Source organism: Lichenostomus cassidix, chromosome 3 (genome assembly GCF_008360975.1).
Source record: "Lichenostomus cassidix isolate B80296 chromosome 3, HeHo_3.0, whole genome shotgun sequence".
NCBI lineage: Eukaryota > Metazoa > Chordata > Aves > Passeriformes > Meliphagidae > Lichenostomus > Lichenostomus cassidix.
In genome coordinates, this window is record NC_139483.1 from 21,809,616 (window position 1) to 21,828,624 (window position 19,009).

Sequence of the window (19,009 nt, forward strand, 5' to 3'; positions counted from 1 at the left end):
GCCGAAGGCGGGAAGGATCGCTCCCGGACAGCGGCCGTGCCGCCGCGCCGCGGAGCTCTGCCGGGGAGCGGGGCCGGGGCGGAGAGGGGACTATTTCCCGGCGGCGGCGCAGGGATCCCGGCGGGCGGGGTGTCGCGGCCGCCGGTGGTGCCGCGGCGAGGGGCGGGAGGAGCAGCGGGGCCGAGCGGGGACAAGCGGGGACAAGCGGCGACAAGCGGGGACAGGAGGCGACAGGAGGCGCGGGCGGCGGGCCGGGGCGCGGAGCGGGGCTGGGGTAGCGGCAGCCACCTCGGGACCGGGGCGGGCCCTGGGCCTGGCGGCGAAAGGCGGCGCTCTCACATCGGTGAAATCACACGATGTGTGAACCCGTGCTGGTTTTTCTTTCTATATTCAAAAAGCGATCTGTTTATTTACCTGTTTAGTGCAATTCCGGTGCGTTACCAAGTGCTGCCGTGTTACCAGCCCGTTTGCATCAAATGTTCCCGTTTTACGAGGTGACAAAAGGCTGAGGCGGGTTCCAGACCGAGGCTGAGTTACAGTGTGGCCACAGTCTTGCTGCTTGACCTGCAGATGCATTATTAGACTGGTTTGTTCTATGCAAAACCCTTCAATGTTGTTGTGTCTATGTTTTAATATGTGTTAAAGGTATTTTTAGTGATGCAGTGGTAACTTGTCAATGTGATTTCCAGAGGTAGGGAAAAAAGTTTAACCTTAAATTGCTGTATATGGAACTGAAGTCTCATGTTCCAACCAAGACTGACTGACACAATCCATTACCCTTTGTCACATCTCAGCAATTCTTCCCCAACTCTGCCCTGGCGGCTGTCAGCCCCAAGTTGGTTGATTGACTGATTGATGGAATAGCGCTAGCAGGAATAGTACAGCTGCTTTCTTACGGTGAGATAAAGGGGAGATGACTACCCGTGTCCATACTTCTGGCTACTAAGTATTCATAGTGTCTTATAGTAGGATTGTAATATGGTGTAGTTTTTTTGTGATGTTTGCTCTGTCTTGATACTTACCTTGAAAGCAGCCCATTATGGTCAAATTACATACTTCTGATAATCCTTTGGCTTGTGTGTGCTTCTTAGAATGTGTCAGGAAAGTGTTGTTATGACTTCTGCTTTGGGAATGTTGTGGTCTTTGAAGAACTGTTCTTCTGACAACTTTTGGCAGATGACTGCCACAAATGAGAGTAAACGAGCTGTGACACCTTTATGCTTGCTGTTCTTCAAGAGTTGAAGAGAAAGGTTAGTCAGGAGAGGGTAGGAACAACGGTGGTTGACTGCCTGTAGGTGCCTCCACAATTGAGGATTTGCAGTCTCACTGTTTAAGGTACACAAAAGCATTCACGTAAGAATGCACTCATAAATGCCAGAACCACAGGAAAATCTTGAGCCAACATTTGTACTTTTGAGGCACAAAATCAATAAGAAAACTTGTAGGAAATTGGGGTTTGTTGTTTTAGTTCTCCTACGGCTAACCATTTGAGGCTTTTTAGCTTTATTTTCTGTGGATGTGAAGTGCATTATGACTGCACTTGTCTGACAGTTCTTAACTACTGATTAAAGCTACTGAAAGTTTTAGTAAGCTACTACAGCTTTCAGGGATGCTAAGTTCTTACAAGTGTCATGAAAGTAACCATCTGAAAGGAAGAAAGATTACTTGTAGCATGGTTGGGAGGGGAATTGTCCAAAGAGCTTGACATTTTTTGTTTATGTTATTTACACAGGTGCTGATAAAACTACATTTCAGAGGTTACAATAAAGGGCATAGGTTCACTTAGTCAAGCACTTAGATACTAGCAAATGTGTGTAGTGATTTTTTTCCCCATGCAGTCTGAAAGTTGGCTTGCTTTGGACTATTTCCTCTCCTGGATTCTTGTCTCATCCTTATCTTGTCTTCTGTTTAATTTGGTTGGTTGGTTGGTTGGTTGGTTTTTTATCACCCTCTCCACAGTTCCTGTGCCACATTCAGTATGTGACGGCTTCTGGATTAGATGTGACATGATAATCAGATAGTTGTTGTGAGATTGGTCCTGCATTTGTTATAGAAACTATGCATAAGGAATTAGTTTAAAATAGTATTAGCACATAAAATCATAGAATCACAGCATGGTTTGAGTTGGAAGGGACCTTAAAGATTCTCTAGTTCCAGCCCCCTGCCAAGGGCAAGGATGGCACTGACTAGATCAGGTTTCTCAGAGCCCCATCCAACCTGGCTTTGAATGCTTCCAGAGATGGGGCATCCGCAACCTTTCTTTATTTTATGTTATGTCCTTCCATTTGTGTAGCCTTATTCATCATTTTTGTTTCCATGCATAATCCCTAGAGAGCAGCAAAGTAACCAATGCATTCAGACGGTGCCACTTGGGACAATCTAAAGATTCTCTTTATGAGCCCACCAGTTTTTCATTCTTGGAGATTATACCTTTCTTCTTAAAACTTATTTCCCAAGTCATAGTTTCAGAGGGAGAGTTTGTGTTTGGGCAGGAGGGCAGGGCACCTTGGAGTACAAAGTGGGTTGCAACAGAGAGGAAGGTAATTAGGAAATAGACAAGATGCAAACAAGGAAGGTGAATCAGTTGCTTCCTTCCTTTAAATGATGTTGCTAAAAGGTCTTAGTAGAAACAGAAGCTCAAAGGGAAACAGCTTTCCCTATCCATTAATTTACTCAGCTTAAAACCTACATGGCTTGTGAGGTTGTTCCATGCAGGTTTGAGGCCTCTTGCGATCATCTTTATTAGTACAGGTTCTTGGAATTCATTGCTTAAAGTCAGGCTCTGTGGACTCTTGCATATTACTACCTCTACAGGGTTAATGACAGTGTGAACTGTTGAGTGGTGAGCTAGGGAAACGTAAAGACTGTTTCATCAGAAGAAAATAAATTCTTAGAACTAGATGGTCTAATATGCCTGTTACTAGAGAATCATTTAGGTTGGAAATGACCTCTAAAATCGAGTCCAACCATTAACCCAGCACTGCCAAGTCCATCACTAAACCACATCCCTAAGCGCGACATCCGTGCTTATTTTAAAAACCTCCAGGGATGCTGGCTCCACTACTTCCCTAGGCAGCCTGTTCCAATGCTTAACAACTCTTTCTGTAAAGAAAGTTTTCTGATATCCAAGCTAAACATCTCCTGGTGCAACCTGACACTGGTTCCTCTCATCCTCTCTGTTACCAGGGAGAAGAGACCAATTCCCAGTTTGCTATAGCCTCCTTTCAGGAAGTTGTAGACAGCAATGAATATTCCCCTCAGCTTCTTTCTTTCCAGCCCTCAGCTGCTCCTCATAAAACTTGTGCTCCAGACCCTTATCAGCTTCATTGCTCTTTGGATGCCCTCCAGTACCTCAATGTCTCCTGTATGTTATGCCCATCTCACCTATGAAATTTCTAACTCATTAAATTCTAGGTCATGGAAAGTATTGCAGATCACATGTTTGGCCTTTTTATCTTATGGTGACAGTTTCATGCTTTCAGTTTTTTTGGAAAGAGCATTTTGACAGTTTCCTCTCTTGGGAATGTTACTTTACACCATTTAAAATCTGTGTCTTTAAATATTTTTAGAAACAGGTCAAACAGATTTGTGATGCTTTCTCCAGAAAAATTATGGGTATATGATGTGTGTGAAACCCAGAGAAAATAGGATGATCGTGAAACCTTTTGGCAATATCCAGCCTGGAAACTTGTGCTTTAATAAGAAGGTTTATAATTGTTCCATAAAGAAAAGTAAGCTCTTTGTCATCATAAACACATTAGGAAAAGCATGCCTGGGATCAAGGTAATTTCAGATAAATTACACTGCTTGGAGTCTGTTCAGGCCTCTGCTGGAAAATATATAGGTGTCATCTGTCAAGCACTGTGTTTCTTTTATATTAAACACAACTAGGCTTGCTGGGTGGTAAGTTGGAGGCTTAAAGTGGACAGGGTGAGGTTTATTAGTTCTTTTACACTGATGGTTGTTGCTGTGTTTCATTCAACGTTCTTGGATTTTCCAAAGACTTCACATTTGTGGAACCAGTGGAAGATGGAAGCTGTGGGTTTTCTATAGCTCTAGAAAATCAGGCCTCCAGTCTTGAGCTGGCACTTATTAGTATTTCTAGATTCTAGTCTTAATGTTTTAAGGCAGATATTAGTAAAAAATTTGTTCTGTAACTGGCCATTAAAATGTAACAACAAAGCATTTGCTAACTGCCTTCCTACTGTTAATATCCCCCAAGATTCTTTTCTTTGTTTTCTTTATTTTTGTATGCTGTCTTCCAGTTATAGGTTGCAAGAGTAACCTGCTTTCCGGATCTGAATGGAATTCTTCTGCATCAGGAGAGTCGATAATTTATTTTTGGGAGATGGAGAAAGTCATGTTGCAGTTTCTTTGAGAAGTCTAAGGACATCAGCAGCTGTAGACACTTTTTCTCATTTAAATACCTGTCATATGCTGATCAAATCATACCCTTCTGAAACCTTTGCCAAAATTTGAGACTCAGACTGTGTTGTCCAGTGTTAGTGTGCAGTGCAGATATGTTGAATGGAATTGGGAATGTTAGGACTTGGCACTCTGTTAAAAATAGTATTTTGAAATAAATTATTTGTTGCACTGTGGGAAGGCTTATTCAGGGATGACCATAATGACCATAAAGTGCTAACATCCATCTTGTCCAGTGCTTTGATCCTGACAGTTCTACAGAGGAACTAATTTTGGGGGTGGTGCCATAATCTCCATTCTGTGTTGGCAAGAACTCTATTCTCAGTCTTTTAAAGATTTGCTGAAACTGAATTGTCAAGCTTGGTATCTTTAAAAAAAATCCAGTTCCTATGGACATGTTACGAAAAATTTTGTTCCACCTTTACATATTTGTAGACTCCTTTCAGTGGCTTTCTGCAGATGAATTTTACCGACACTGATTATATTTTTTTCCTTTACAAGAGTTTTTTTCTCCTTTTCTTGGCAGGAGTGACAGGTGTTTCTGCTCAGCCCTTCCAGTATAATTGTTCAATTTCTCTTCAGTTAATCTAAATGCCTGGTAAGCTGTGCTGTTTGCAAAGAGTAAAGAGGTTCTGTGTCCAGTTGATTATCATGACACACTGGGAAAAGTGGGAAAAGCCTGAGTGTAGGTGACTGAATGCTGTGTTACACAGGCAACTCAGGACAATTGGTCATTTCAGAAAGTCAGCTTACAGACATCATTTAACCACATATATTTTAGCATAGCCAGTTTAAAGGAAATTTTGGTAACAGCTTGCAGTATGTCTTTGAATGAGAACACTGACACTCAGTATTGGCAGTGAAGATTCTCTGGCTAAGTATGAAGAGCTTGTGTACGTGGCTGAAATGGTGGCATCTCGACAAATAATTTGAGTTTAGGGCCAGTTGTTTCCCACAGAAGGAAAAAAAAGACATTGTTTTGGTCAACTAGTGTGCTTTTCCTTTTTTCTGTTTCACTTTTGCATACATTTACCTAAATTACTTTTCATAGAACTGTTCAGCAGAAAGTAGAGGTCACCTAATTGATATTTAAAGCTGTTGGACTTCTGTAAGAAATGTAGTTTTGCTTCTCCTACATGGTATTTACATTTTTTTTGTGTTGTTGTTTTGGGAAGTTTTGCTTATTTTTTTGGAATGCAAAGCAAGTGCTTTGATTCCACGCACTTGGTGAAACTGTGCTAAACTTATGCTCTACTCTTTCTTGTCAGGTTGTCCATCACTGTTGTACTTGAAGAGGTGACCATTTGCTGTGAGGTAAATGATGTTTGTGCTCTCTCCTATGCGTCTCTGCTCCTTTTCCTTCTATGAAACAACATCACAAAAGGAACATACTGTGCAAGATTTTCTCCTTGCACTTAATAATACCAGGCACTCACTTTGTTGAGAAAAATGTTCTTTAAAACATGCTAGAATATAAAAAGAAGATGCTCTCCTATATTACCATGTTGTGTGCCTAATCCTGAAAAAGAGATAACTTTGCCCCAAACAGCTTACAGTTTGTTTGGGATCCAGCCAGTGTAGGTAACTGACACTAGGAAAAGCAAGGGAGAATAAAGGAAACATAAAAAAATACGTTAACATGGACAAATTATGTAAAATTACTGTAACCCTCTACTGCCAATCCATTTAAGGCACAGTGTTATTGCAGGAGTAATCTTGAAGGAGCTGAAAGAACCAAAAGTAGTGTTGTTAAGAACTTGAGGAAGATGATGTATTTTTGCATGTGGAAAAAAGGTGCAAAGAGTGGTGTAGTAACCATTAGTGGCAGCTTGTGTTGCTGTATATCTTAAGCCTTGGGCTGTCAGAACATTCTATGCTGTAGCATACTGGCATCTCCTGCTAAATTTTGCCCTCCATAGCCTATCCTACCTGGCTTCTTGTGGTTTAAGGGTGGGGGGAAGGGGGCAGGTATAAGGTGGAAAATAACACTGACTGTCTAGCAACAAAAGAAGGTCCCTGAGGTATTACAAGAGTTTATATTTCTGGTTTTTATCTCGTTTCTATAGAAAAGTATACACTGTTTCTGAGAAGTCCCTGTGTTATGGAGCTGTGCTGGATTTTGAAGGTCAGTGTGGCTGGACTGTGTAGATATCAAAACATTACTGCTATTCAAGTGTCCTATCTTGTCCTGCCAAAACTATTGTTTGGCTCTTGGAATGTTCCACAGTTCAGATATACAGTTTAGGAAAGATCAGCAAGAGGTTCCATATTGAGAATACCTGTAAATGGAATTGCAAGCAACAAAAATATGATTAGTTGATTTTTTTGTCCTGTAAGTAAGATGTATTTTTCCACACAGGAATTGTGATTATAATACAATTTCAGTGGAATTTTCTAGGAGTTACAAGCAGTTCTCTTAAGAGTGGCTTGTTAAAAACACCAGCTACTCAACAACAAACAAATCAATATGGCTGTGTCTGGCTCTTCAGGTTGTATTATATAATGTTTCCAGGAATTATGTTCTCTCTCGTCTTGTCTGAGGCAGATATAACTACATAAATATAAAACTGGAATCTGCAATTGTGCACTTGAAAGCATGGATGAGTACATAAAGGGTCAGTCTACAGTAGGAAAATTGTTCTTGGGAAGACTGAACAGTTCACAGAATTTCTGCTGGAGTGTTTGTTAAACTGAGCGGAAAAACAAAAAGCTCATGCCTGTATAAATTTAGGGTGAAAATGTTGCATACCACTAGGACCTTGCTATTGTTGTTTTCCACACAGTTTTTGGAAAAATACCCACTCAACTTCACTGTCAGCCAGTGCTTTAAATTCTCTTATGCTGGAGATGTTTTTATTTGCTCATATAAAGTTCACTGTCTTCCATCTGAATTAGTGAAGGTGGCTTTTATTCTCAGTTAAATTAAACTAATTAAAACGAGAAATATGTTGTGGTTTGGGAGCCTGTTGTGAGGTCCATTTGTGTTAGACACGTACCATTCTGGAAAACCAAAGAGATGACCCTGGTTTCAGAGCTGCACTCTGAGCCCATTGCCAGAGCTCCCTCCCTATGGATACTGCAGAACTGGCAAGGGCATTTTTGATAGATGATGCTTCTGCTGATGTTTCATGTGTAACATACACTTCTAACAAGCATGTTGCCAGCCCATCCACTCATTCCCTAACTTCACCTTCCCATGAGCCGTGTGCTGTATTTTGGTTAGGTAGCTGCGGATAGGTTTGGGTATTCTAAAAGAATGTCCTGATATTTCTCTGTACTTTACACAGAAGTTTTTGTCTTTGCTTCACAATAATCCCTGAAAGCACAAAAAAGAATCCTGTTCCACTTGTATTGTAAAAAAATTAACCAAAATTAGAGAAGGCAAACCTCCCCCCCAGCAAGTATGCAAGTGTTTATGAAAATCAATAGTTCATGTGATACTAGTTACTAGGTGTGATTATGAGTCCAGTGCTGATAAAGGCCATGGAAAAATGCTTTCAAGATATGATCCAATTTAGAAAACTAGTAATTTTTTCTCAGTGTGATTGCTGGAGATAACAATAAGACACTAGTTGGAGTAAGAAAGTTTGTTTAGACTCTATTTAAATTTTAAATGAAAAAAATGGTGGTACTAAGCTAGTTACAAAACCAACCGTCCTTCCTCTCTCCTTCCCTCCCTTCCTCCCAGATTTATATTCCTGAGTTGTTTGGCTAGTTCTGCTTATCCCTCCCACTGTCAAAGAATGCAGCAAAGTTTTGTCTACACAGAAAGCAAATACTGCGAGTAATCCAGCCTGTTGACAGGAACATCAGTAAGTGGGAAATATGTGATGAAATGTTAGGCTCAGGAAAACTATGAAATAAAGTGAGAGGCGTTTGTTTTGCTTCTTTTCTTCTCTATTCTAGGGGTTTGTTCTTAGAGGAGAGATTGATTTCTGGCTGTTGATAAACCTTCCATAACTGAAAAAATACAAGGAACTGGTATGGTAAAGTTGTAAGGTAAGAGAACAACTTCATAGAATATGTGACTTCAAAGCAGGAATTCTGAGCATGTGTAAAGCAAAGGCTGTAAAAGACAAGCAAGAAACTTATTCACTGTGCTGAGGATGGTTTTATACTGATAGTCTTTGAGGTGTGTTTCTTGGAGAGGCTGTTTGGAAAGAGGCACTAGCAGTGCCTTTACCACTGTCAGCCTCACAGGTAAGATGCTTCTGTCCAAAGAACAAACAATGAGGTTTTTAGGATTGTTGGGCTTTTTAAATATACCAAAAAGTTTAGGTTATGTTACAATTTGAAGAGTCTGACTCACTGTTATTTGGGAACTCTTCGTATTATTACATTCTTGGAAAATGCTGATTAATAGAATACAAAGGGGGAAAAAAAAGAGTATCAGCTAGCTAGCACAAGCATATTCCTAACTGGGAGTTATTTTTCTGAACCTAGGTCTAAATGAGCTAATTTTCAGTTTTTTTCTTTGGACAGCATATAATGAAAATGTAGCATTAAAAGTGGCTTTTTAAAATATTGCTATATTAGAGACTACTAGACAACAATTGAGAGATAAAGATGCAATTAGTAACAATACAGTAATTCAGCCTGCAGAGCTTTCTTGCTACTTAACAAAAAACAATCACCCAGAACTATGGGTTCCTAGGCTTATTGTGGACAGGACATGCAAATAAAATTGTTTGTTACAATTACTTAGCAGGGCCCTGCGTTAGAATTCAAGCAAACTGCACCCAAGCTGCTTAATTTTGTATTGTTTTGTATTGACTCAGACAAAGGAAAAATAAGGCCAGTGAAATACACAATAAAAGTGTTAATAAAAAAATTCCAGCAGACCTGGAACCAAAGAAACTGGTTAGTTTCTATCCCTTCTCTGAGTAATAACACTAGTGGGTCTGCTCTGAGACTGGGGGGAGAGACTGTGGGTGTGTTGGGACAGGGTTAGGCCAAGAGGGTTGAGTAGACACAGATGCAGTGAGGGCAAGGGTGATAGTAGCTGTTGTCCCAGTCAGGATGTGAGGGGACTCCTTTTGTTTTGGGTCCTGGGGTTTTATTTTTTTCTTCTCCCTAAATCTGGAAGTCCAGGATGCTTGCTCCAGTTAGAATAAAAGGAGACGGACATGCTGTCCTACTGTTAAGATAAATGGAGATGGACATGCTGTCCAAATGGAGAAAAATTTTCTATGCCCTTTTGAGGTGTTCTTAAGAAGGAACAGTTCCTCCCTGTTAGCCCACACTCCAAATGTTAGATGTATAAATAAAAACTGGCTGTGTACTCCCTCATCAGTTTTATTTTGAGATTTTTTTTTCTTCTTTTCAGAACATTGGAATTTTTTTTAGTTATTTTTCCATATTTGTTACCCATAAAAGGTCTGGAGGAAATTCAGTAATTCCAAAACTAGAAAAGTGTCCGTATTTATTTTTTGACAAATTTTTTATGGCTGTTTGGGAATACTAACATACCTTGGTTCCTAGGTCTACAGTCTGCTGTGCAACTGGATATTTCTTTGAGTTTCTTGTATTTTAGTCCCCAGATATAATTGGACCTTCAGGAAACCTCAGTCTGAACTTTACCAGTGTCTTGAGATAGTGTAGAAATAAATTGAACAGTTTCAGTAAGATGCACAGATATCTTCTGTAATTATTTCCTTTTGATGGACAAACGTACTTTTTAAACTACTGACTTGGGTGAGTTTTAAGGACAAACTTTTGTTTCTCTTTGCTCTTCCCATAAGATAACAAATAAGGTTTACAAACAAACAACTAAGTATTTATGTATGTTATTGCTTAAAGAGAGGCCTTAGCCTGAATTCCTTTGGGGGTAAGAATTTATAGAATAATGACTGCTTTATTGATTTGAATGTAAAAATAAATAAATAAAGTTATAAATGTTTCTTCATCTCTTGGTTGGAATTCAGAATTTCTTTTTTCGTCTAGTGTCTGGTATGGCAGAGTAACTTGTGTATTACCTTCTGTAATTTTTTTATCCTATCAATTTATGTATTTTATTTCGAGAGTTTCTCAAAAGCCATATGGTGGTATGCAAATTGAACTCAAAGACTGAATGCTCTTTTTATTTTCAGAGTTGGTGGTAGTTTGTTACAACTTCGTATGATTCTTGGATTAGGCAGTTTATCTTTTGCAAAGAGCAAAAGGCAGTGTGCAAAACAGAGCAGAAATCAAAAAGACCCTAAATAACACCAGTTCTTTTCAATATAGATTAGCTAAATTCTAAGCATGTGAGATGTCCACAACTACCACATTTTTTTACCCATTTGGTGCTGTGACAGTGAAATGACAAGTCCCAAAGTACTGGCAGAGTCTAACAGCAGAAGTCTTGTGCAACTTTGGAAGAACTGGGTTTGCCCAGACTGTAAGGCAGCAAGAGCTGACAGATGAGCATTACAGCAACTTTTCATGCATTTGAAAACTTGCAAAGGGGTCAGTGATTTTTGCGACTGCAGAAGAAAGAGTTTTCTGGCTTCAAAGACCAGATGACTTAGTGGCATTTTAGGAAAAGCTTTCTCACAAGATTTGTTAGACGTTGGAACAGATTGCCAAGAGACTCTGTGGCTGACTAAGGGTACGTTTTTAAAGTAAGTTACCTTAGAATCTCTCAAGAGTGAGCCATGTGACAAAGTGAAAGAAGTGAGCTGTGTCCAGTTCCAGTGTCTTTATTTCATAGATGCTGTGGGGTTAAATGACCTTCCCATAAATTAATTTCTGAAACTAATGTTTTCAAGGTGTTAGTGTGTATAAACACTGGAAGTTGACAGCCGTGAAATGGGCTGCTGCCTAAAAGGGAGGTGTCTTAGCTGCCCTTTTCAGGCTGGTTTTCAATTGAGCAGATGATGATTAGATGAAGGCAAATCTGTCCCTTTTGCAGCAGCAGCTGCTCAGTGTGACCATGGAACAGGAGCTTAAGGCTCTGCAGCCAAGGGATGGTCACTTATTGGGGTGATGGGTACTACAAATCCTGACCTAGGGCCTTGTTCAGGAAAGAACAACAGGCTGAAAGAGCAGCATAATGCAAGACAGCTGAATGTCCTCTATAGCAAGCTATCACCTTTTATATTAGCCTTAAATGGAAGGGTTAGGTATTAAATTCTGTCCAGCGGGCTTTAGCAAACATGCAAATCAAGCAATTCCAGTTTTCACCTTTCAAAAAAAAAGCTGGAGATGTGCTACTAGTAATGAAGTCAGATAGTGTACGTGTCCTGCATCAAGTGGGGCTTTGCCTCCAGCTTTGTATCATTTACAAAATTTACCAGTGATGGTAAAAAGATTAGTATAGAATTCAAAATAATCACAGTAAAACATTTTCACAGTGCCCCTCTACTCTAGTGGTGAAAAATTCATACTACCAGCAGGAATCATATTTTGCAGAGGGAAGAAAATCTAAAGGAGAGATCTTCCATTTGTTATTGGATCTAGCAGAGATGGAGTTCACTTTCCCCACAGCAGCCCTCAGTGCTGTGCTTTGCATTGGCAGCTGTAAAGGTGCCCAAATCACACCAGTGTTTTGGCTGCTGCTGAGAAGTGCTGGTAGAGCACCAGCACTGTCACTCAAATATCTTCCCCTCACCAGAAGGGTGGGACGGGCAAAATCTTGGGAGGGGACATAACCAGGACAGCTGACCCACTGACCAAAGGGATATTCCTTACTATATGTTGTCTGCTCAGATACAAAAGCTAAGGAAAAGAAGGCTGGAGGGAGGATATTTGTTATTTACAGTGTTTACCCTCTGGAGCAACCACTATGTGTGCTGGAGTCCTGCTTCCTAGGAAGTGGCAAAACTCACTGATGGGAAATGTGTAATAAAATCTTTGTTTCCTTTGCTTGCCTGGGCTCAGTTTTTGCTTTTGCTTAGTAAACTGCCTTATCTTGATCTTCAAGGGTTTTTTCCATCTTATTTTCCTTCCCCTCATTGAGGGGGGGATTGGGGGAGTGGCTTAGAGGGCACCTGGCATCCAGTTAAGTTCAACCCACCACAATTTGCTATAACATTTTAGTAATTTGCAAAGTTTTAGGGTAGATGTAAACCCCAACCGAGATTAAAGACTACCTTTGATATGAAACTTGTAGGATTAAGCATGACAATGAAAAATTAGATAATCAGAGACTGGGGCACACAATGCAACATAAACTGCAGGCAGTCCCCACTTCATGAGTCCCAGAAAAAAGTCTTTAGTCTCTTATTCTTGTGTCACCTTGTTCCCACTTCTGTGTACTTGCTGATTCAGTTTAAAATCTTTTTCCTTTAAAGGCCTCAAGATTTCTGTAATGTACGTCAGCTGCCAGGTGTCTCCCAAGTCATAGATATTCCTGCAGAGCCCAGCAGAAGCTAAGATACAGTGTGCGCTTATTCTTCTGGCACAGTGGCTTTGAGGGATAGGGAAACAGTATTCTACATCCCAGTTTTCCAAACCTCGCTCTTGGTTGTTAGCAGTTGCGTAAATTCAGTGTCGAGGTTACATTTACAATTTTGCCAGAGAGCTTAGAAGCTCTTCAGGTTTGACCTGTGCTGCTGAGGCTTACAGGAACTAAATAACCTGGGGCCTTTTTATGTAGGGTTGTTAGGGATAGACTTGGATGTGTAAAGATACAAATAAATGCTTCTGTGGGATCTTTTAAACCCCAACACTTCAGGGAGAGTTAGTGGCATTTTTGCAGCTTCAGGCACTTGATTTTTTTCTCCTAACCTGTCAATCTTTGGCAGCAAATGCAGGGATATCCAGCATACAGATAATCACCAGTTTAAAAGAGGCTTCTGTGGCACAGCTAATTCCTGGCAGGCAGGTGGGCTGGGCCATGGGGGCTTTAGGAGTTCCCCATGTGCCTGGTGGTGTGAGGGACTGCTGGCACAAGGATGCTCAGGGACTTGATCTCTAGCTCCTGCTGCAATGAAGTTGTCACTGCCTTCACCTCGACTCTCACACTCTTCACTTAAAAGATGCTGTGGGAGGCAGGGTGCTGTTGGCCGGGAGATCAGACTTTTCAGGCAGTGTGTGTGTTACAGTCAGCGTTTGGTCACAGTTGTGTGGCTGAATCTGACTGGCAGTTGTGGAGCTGGCCGTGGTTCCTGGCTGTGCTGTGGTCCTGGCCCAAGCCAGGAGAGAGCAAGCTGGGCAGTGCCAGAATTCTGTGGGAGCAGTGATAATGATTAAAAAGCCCAGATGACACAGGCCACCGTGTTTGCCATACTTTATATGGCCTTACTGTGAGAAATAGCTTTTCCTCAAGCACACGAACATGTAGAAACATTGATGTCTCCAATGCACCTTGAGCTTTGGAGCCTGAAGGTGCTGCATTTAATGAGGCATTAAAGCAAGTAAATGCCAACGCCAGCAAGAAAAACATCAGCCTTTTAAATTTAAAAGACCTGAGTATTTTTTGTTTACTGATAGATGGGTAAGGGGGAAAGAACAAAGTTGATTAATCTCTGAATGGAAACGATTTCAACTGAATATCTCAAAGAGTTTAAGACCTGTCAAAGGTTATATTTAAATAGTTTGTCTCGCCGTTTCCACGGATCTGTTAGTCAGTTTGCCCACATAACACCAAGTAGCCTTCTAACAAAAATGGTCATAGTGAAGCGCGACCCGTGATGAGCGCGGCGAGCGAAAGCTCCGGAGCTTCGCGGAGACCCACCCCGGCCGGGCCATGGCGGGTAGCGGCTGCGGGGAGTTCGAGAGCCCTCTTTAAGCACTCCAAGTTTCTCATCCCCCGGGGCTCGCCGGCGAGCGGTGGAGCAGGACGGCAGAACCCCCGAGCGCAGGCCGAGGCCGGCGGAAGGCGCCGTCCGCCGCCGGCGGGCAGAGCGCTCCCGGGGCCCGCGGCGCCGCTCCGCTCCGCGCCCAGACGATGGCGCTGCAGCCCCGGCGGTGCGGCGCGGCCGCGGCCGGCGGGGGTCGCTGCGGGGCGGTCCGGCGGCGGCGCGGGGCTGCGGTGCGCGGGAGGCGGCGGCGGTGCCGCACAGCCGAGGGTGCCGGTCCCGGCGGAGCCATGAGGCGCGCGGGGCGGGCGGGCGGCGGCGCGGCAGAGCGCGGGTCGGCGCGGCCCTGAGTGGAGCCTCCGCGCCGCGCTGCGCTCCCTCAGAGCGACTATGGCCGGGGGAAGGCGAGGGCTGGTGGCGCCTCAGAACACGTTCCTGGAGAACATCGTGCGAAGGTCTAACGGTAAGGGGGCGCCGGGGGCGAGCGCTCGCCGGCCGGAGGAGCCCGCCGCGTCCTCGACGTGGGGCGCCGAGCCCCGGGCGGCTCCGCCGGAGCGGCGCATCCAGGTGCCGGAGCCGTGCCGGCTGCGCCGCCCCAGCGCTGCCCAGAGCCCCGGGCCGGGCGGGCTCGGGCTGCAGGTGCGCCGGCTCGGCGGGCCGGGATCCGCGCCCCGGGCCAGCGGGGCTCGGGGCGGGCGGCGGGCGGCGGGGGCGGCGGGGCTGCGCACCGGGAGGAGGTGCGGGATCCAAGATGGTCCCTGGGCGGGGAGAGCCCGGTGCGGGGGCATCGGCCGGGGCTGCGTGCCGAGTTGAAAGGGAAGGTTTGTCATAAGTGAGCAGAGTGAGCATTTTGAGGGCTGAGGGCAGATATTTCGGTTTTTTGGGTTTTTTTTCCCCTAATGCGCTGTAACCAGGTCTGTCTCTTGGAAAACTGTGGAGTGGAAAATGCCTCGAATTTCACAATTGCATGCAAATATGTATTAATGCTATCCAGATTCTTTCACTTAGGGACTTACCAAAAGCTGCTCCCTCAGTAAGCCGGCAACCATGCAAGCGTTCATGGATTTGCTTAACCTAAGCATGTGCATTTCTTTTAAAGCCCCCAGCCTAAGTTGTACCATTTTTAATGCTTCCACTGACTTCAGTGGGGTTACTTAAGGGATTAAGAACTTGCAGTATGGTTGAGAATATGCAGGATCAAGCTCCTTTTGAAGACGAGTTAATTAATTAAAAACATAGTTTGTTCTGATAAGGCAAAGACAATTAACTCCCTTGATAAGCAGCTAAAAACTCAAATGAGCCCAAGAATGATTTTCAATTTTTTTTCAATTAGGCAGTGTTATTGGAGAACAAGCCTTTGATAAGACCATATTTTCACATAAAATTGTGAGGCTCTTTTTATGGGTTATTTCTCTCTGCAACTTTCCTGTAGAAGGGAAGGGGTTGGAAGCTTCATTCCTGAAAAAAAAATACTCTCCCGTCTTACAGTGAATCTTGCCCTTTTTTCACTTTTAAAATGAATGTTACATTTCATTACACTCAGGCTGCTTCTCTAATCTTCCAAGAACGGTTATTGAAGGTTTTTCTCAAAACTGTCTCTACTTTGTAGATTATTTTCTTCATTAAAAACCAATTTCCTCTTTTGGCTTTCAGTGCCAGAGCCTTGATGCAATAAATCAGTTGAGGCTTGGAGATGGGGGGAATCATGCAGCAGAAGCTATGCTCTGTTTCTTCCCCCATTATTAAGAAGGTGTCATAACAGAGCGTGGTGCTAGACAGCACAGGTAAAATGACAGCACTCCATTTCCAAATGCTCACCAAGTCCTGAGGACTGTAATCAAGACAAGTTTTTAGATTAAGCCTGGTAGGAAACGATGCACAGTTCAAACATATTAGGATAAGCTTAGGGAAGTGACTCAGGTTTAGAAGCCCATTTCTTCTGTGATGTGCTTTCAAGTTTTTGCTGGACCCAATGAAGCTTTGCTGTAAATGTGATGCTGTCACATACAAATGTTGGATGAATCAGTTTTTCTAACCTTTGTCTGTTTGAGGAGACAAGGAGAGACTCCTTTCTCTCCTGCTGAGGCAAGGCTGTTCTGACCAGTGCAGGAGCAGCATGGAAACATGCCAGTGCCTTGTTGCCTCCTTCATTCTCATCTTGTCCTGCCTGCTTGGCCATTGAGATGATTTGGGATGCCCACAGGATGAGTGCTTAAATGGGCCCATAAAGCTTGAGGTTTGGCTCCCCTTTCTTGGTTTCGTTCAATTGGGTAGTAATGTGACCCACAATGAAACTATCTATGCCATTTGGGATTTGCCAAATAAACCTTGGGCTTCTTGTCAAGCTGTATTTGCTGGCACATGCAAGCAAGTTGAGTAGTGCCAACAGATATTGAGTTGATACTATTGAGATATAGGAATGTTCCTAATTTGGTAGGAGGATTGCCTTTGAAAAGAGAGGAATTTGGTCATTGGACTGAAATATATACTAAGTGCTTCACGTAAAGGAACTTGTACACGATGTGTGTATCTTCAGTCAGAGGTGGACTGAGAAATGCATGTTTTGGGGCAGGGGGTGTTAACTGAGTGAAAGAGGCTCTATGGCACAAACAAAGGAGCTGGCATTCAGCCTCTTTTGGAAGCATAGTTCTAAGGACAACTCTAATTACACCATTTTTTAACCAGTGGTTTTATCAAGGAATTCTTTGGACAGCCTTTCGTATTAGATGTGGGTCTGGTAAGCTGATGCACGTTCAATGGCTAAAGGTAGCAGCAGTGTGCGTGGGCATGCAAGTTCAGGGTTTTTTCCATTAGGGTTAATATTTGGCTCATGTTTTTATCACACTGTCTGCAGCAAGACTCACCTCAAACTCCTTTGTTCTGAATCACCTACTTCAGAGTTATAGGGACGAGAGCTTCTTCAGAGGCTGCAAATCAACTGAGACAGGTTCTCATGCGCTGAATGCCAGCCAGAAGAGCTGTGCTAGGGTCAGAAGCTGCAAAGCATTTCCTTCCCACATGTTGGGGTAAAGAGGGAATTGAGAATTTCTCAGCCCGTCTTGGGATGGGATGGTCTTATGATGGCACACACAGGAAAGAGCATGTAAAATGTCATCTTCCTAGACCTGTAGATCTGGTCCTCTGTGATTTCTTTTCACAAGGAGACCTTTTGGATGAAGTGTGAACTTAAGATTTATCCTTCTTTGAAATGAGGGACACCATAATTCTGATCATCCTGAATTTAATGTTTAAAATCTATGTTTCTATACTAGCCATGCAGAGCTGGAAAAATAAATGTTGCATGCAGTGGTTGGTTGACAAAAATTTCTTTGAAGCATTGAAATATTTAAAGACCAGAACACCCAGTGGGACAGAAAATGAGCCCGTGCTGCAAAACAGTGCAGTATATAAAGAATCACTAGCCCCTGATGGTTACTGTTAATGTGATATTAATGTTTTTCTTGGTAATGTAATACATCCACAGTATACAAGCACTGTAATAATGACAGTTATAAACCTGGATCATGGCCAGGACACCCAATTCAACTGGTGTGGTATATTGTAGAAGATACTGGTTATTTGTGATATTTCAATGCTTTATCAATATCTGGAGGCAAACGTAGTTTTTGATTTATGTAAATGCCAGTTGAATTCTTCAGTCCTTCCTTTATGAAAATTCTCTTTGGGTATGTGGCAATTGTGTGAGCATAAGGATGACAAAAGTAAGTCCTGTATTTAGATGGCTTTGGAATTTATATGGAAGTCACAGGTGCTTTTCTGATTTATGAACAAAATAAGGAGGTTGAAAGAAGGGTAAGTTAGAAGACATAAGGCTTGTGAGAATTTAATTTTCCTTTCACACAATCCCATGGGAATACACTAAGGAGATGTCAGATAGGGAAGCAAACCTGCACCTTTTGATGGAGAATGCAGAGAGTTCCCTGTAGAGGGAAAGAAAAAGCACCTTCAGACATAGATCTTGAGTATAATAGACATTTGTATGATTTATGGCATTGCTTTCATTAGAGACTATAAAGTCCCAGTACAATAAACATTTTGCATCCTGGGCATGCTAACCTTGTACCATCATCTGAGACCTAGAAGAGAAATTAACATTGTTATAAACACTTTTGAAACTGAAAAGACTGCTTTTGTGTTCAGCCAGAGAAAAAAGCAAAAGAAACATACCAGAGAATGAAGAATGAAAAGAGCAGACCTTCAGAAACTGCAAGAGGATAACTTGTAGGTTCTATGTTAAGGGCATTTTCCGAAAGAGAATGAAACAAAGGGTTTTGTTGCTTCCTGATCTTCCTTCTTTCCTATAGTAACAACTGTGGAGACACATATATTTTCATCTAGGCTTTTCCTACAGTTGGTCAGTACATTGAAATACCGATTCACTACCAACAATCTTTTTTTCTTAGTATCACTGGAATTGAATGTAAAATGTATCTTTTTTCTGCTAGCTTTTGCTAGGCCAGAAGTCTAGTTTTGAATGTGTACATTTATGCATTTAGAAATGTACGACCTGATGTCCTTAAAATTACTTTTATAGATAGTAAGGAAAAAATGTACGTGACAGAGATGATAGGTAATGTGCTTTAAAATTAATGTTCTGAAAGCTTAAGAAGTTCTCCTGTGATAATTCAACATATCAATCCATTTCTACATTAAATCCTAGAACAAGGCTGTAAAACAAATCTTAATGAAACCCATTCATTGGAGAATTTGTTAATGCATTTTTGTAACTCACTGCTCAAAGTGATCAGGGAATTAGGTCTTGTCAAATACTTTTGAGGCTGTAATCAGTAAATCAAATGGCTTCTTTAAGGTAAAGAAAGACTCATAACTGATGCAACTAA

General features: G+C 42.3%; 1 protein-coding gene and 1 long non-coding RNA gene across 8 annotated transcripts in view; both read left to right on the forward strand.

The window, feature by feature from the left end:
- The first annotated feature begins 8 nt into the window (after positions 1-8).
- LOC146439263 (uncharacterized) lies at positions 9-10,330 on the forward strand. Of its 3 annotated transcripts, none has more exons than XR_014850720.1 (4): positions 9-5,023; positions 5,694-5,739; positions 6,492-8,237; positions 8,332-10,330. It is a non-coding gene; the product is annotated as an uncharacterized LOC146439263 (long non-coding RNA). The 3 variants fall into 3 exon arrangements; XR_014850719.1 differs by having other exon boundaries at positions 6,492-6,550; positions 8,114-10,330; XR_014850718.1 differs by having other exon boundaries at positions 9-586; positions 4,952-5,023; positions 6,492-10,330.
- Positions 10,331-14,425: 4,095 nt separating this feature from the next.
- The window catches only part of KCNH1 (potassium voltage-gated channel subfamily H member 1), a 173,812-nt gene continuing 169,228 nt past the window's right edge, over positions 14,426-19,009 (forward strand). For all 5 annotated transcript variants that reach the window (XR_014850721.1, XR_014850723.1, XR_014850722.1 and 2 more), the window contains exon 1: positions 14,426-14,610. Coding sequence is in view for 1 of the 5 variants with exons in the window: in XM_085054900.1 (XP_084911026.1) it covers positions 14,538-14,610 (73 nt within the window). In the remaining 4 variants the exon portion in view is untranslated. The remainder of the gene's footprint in view (positions 14,611-19,009) is intronic.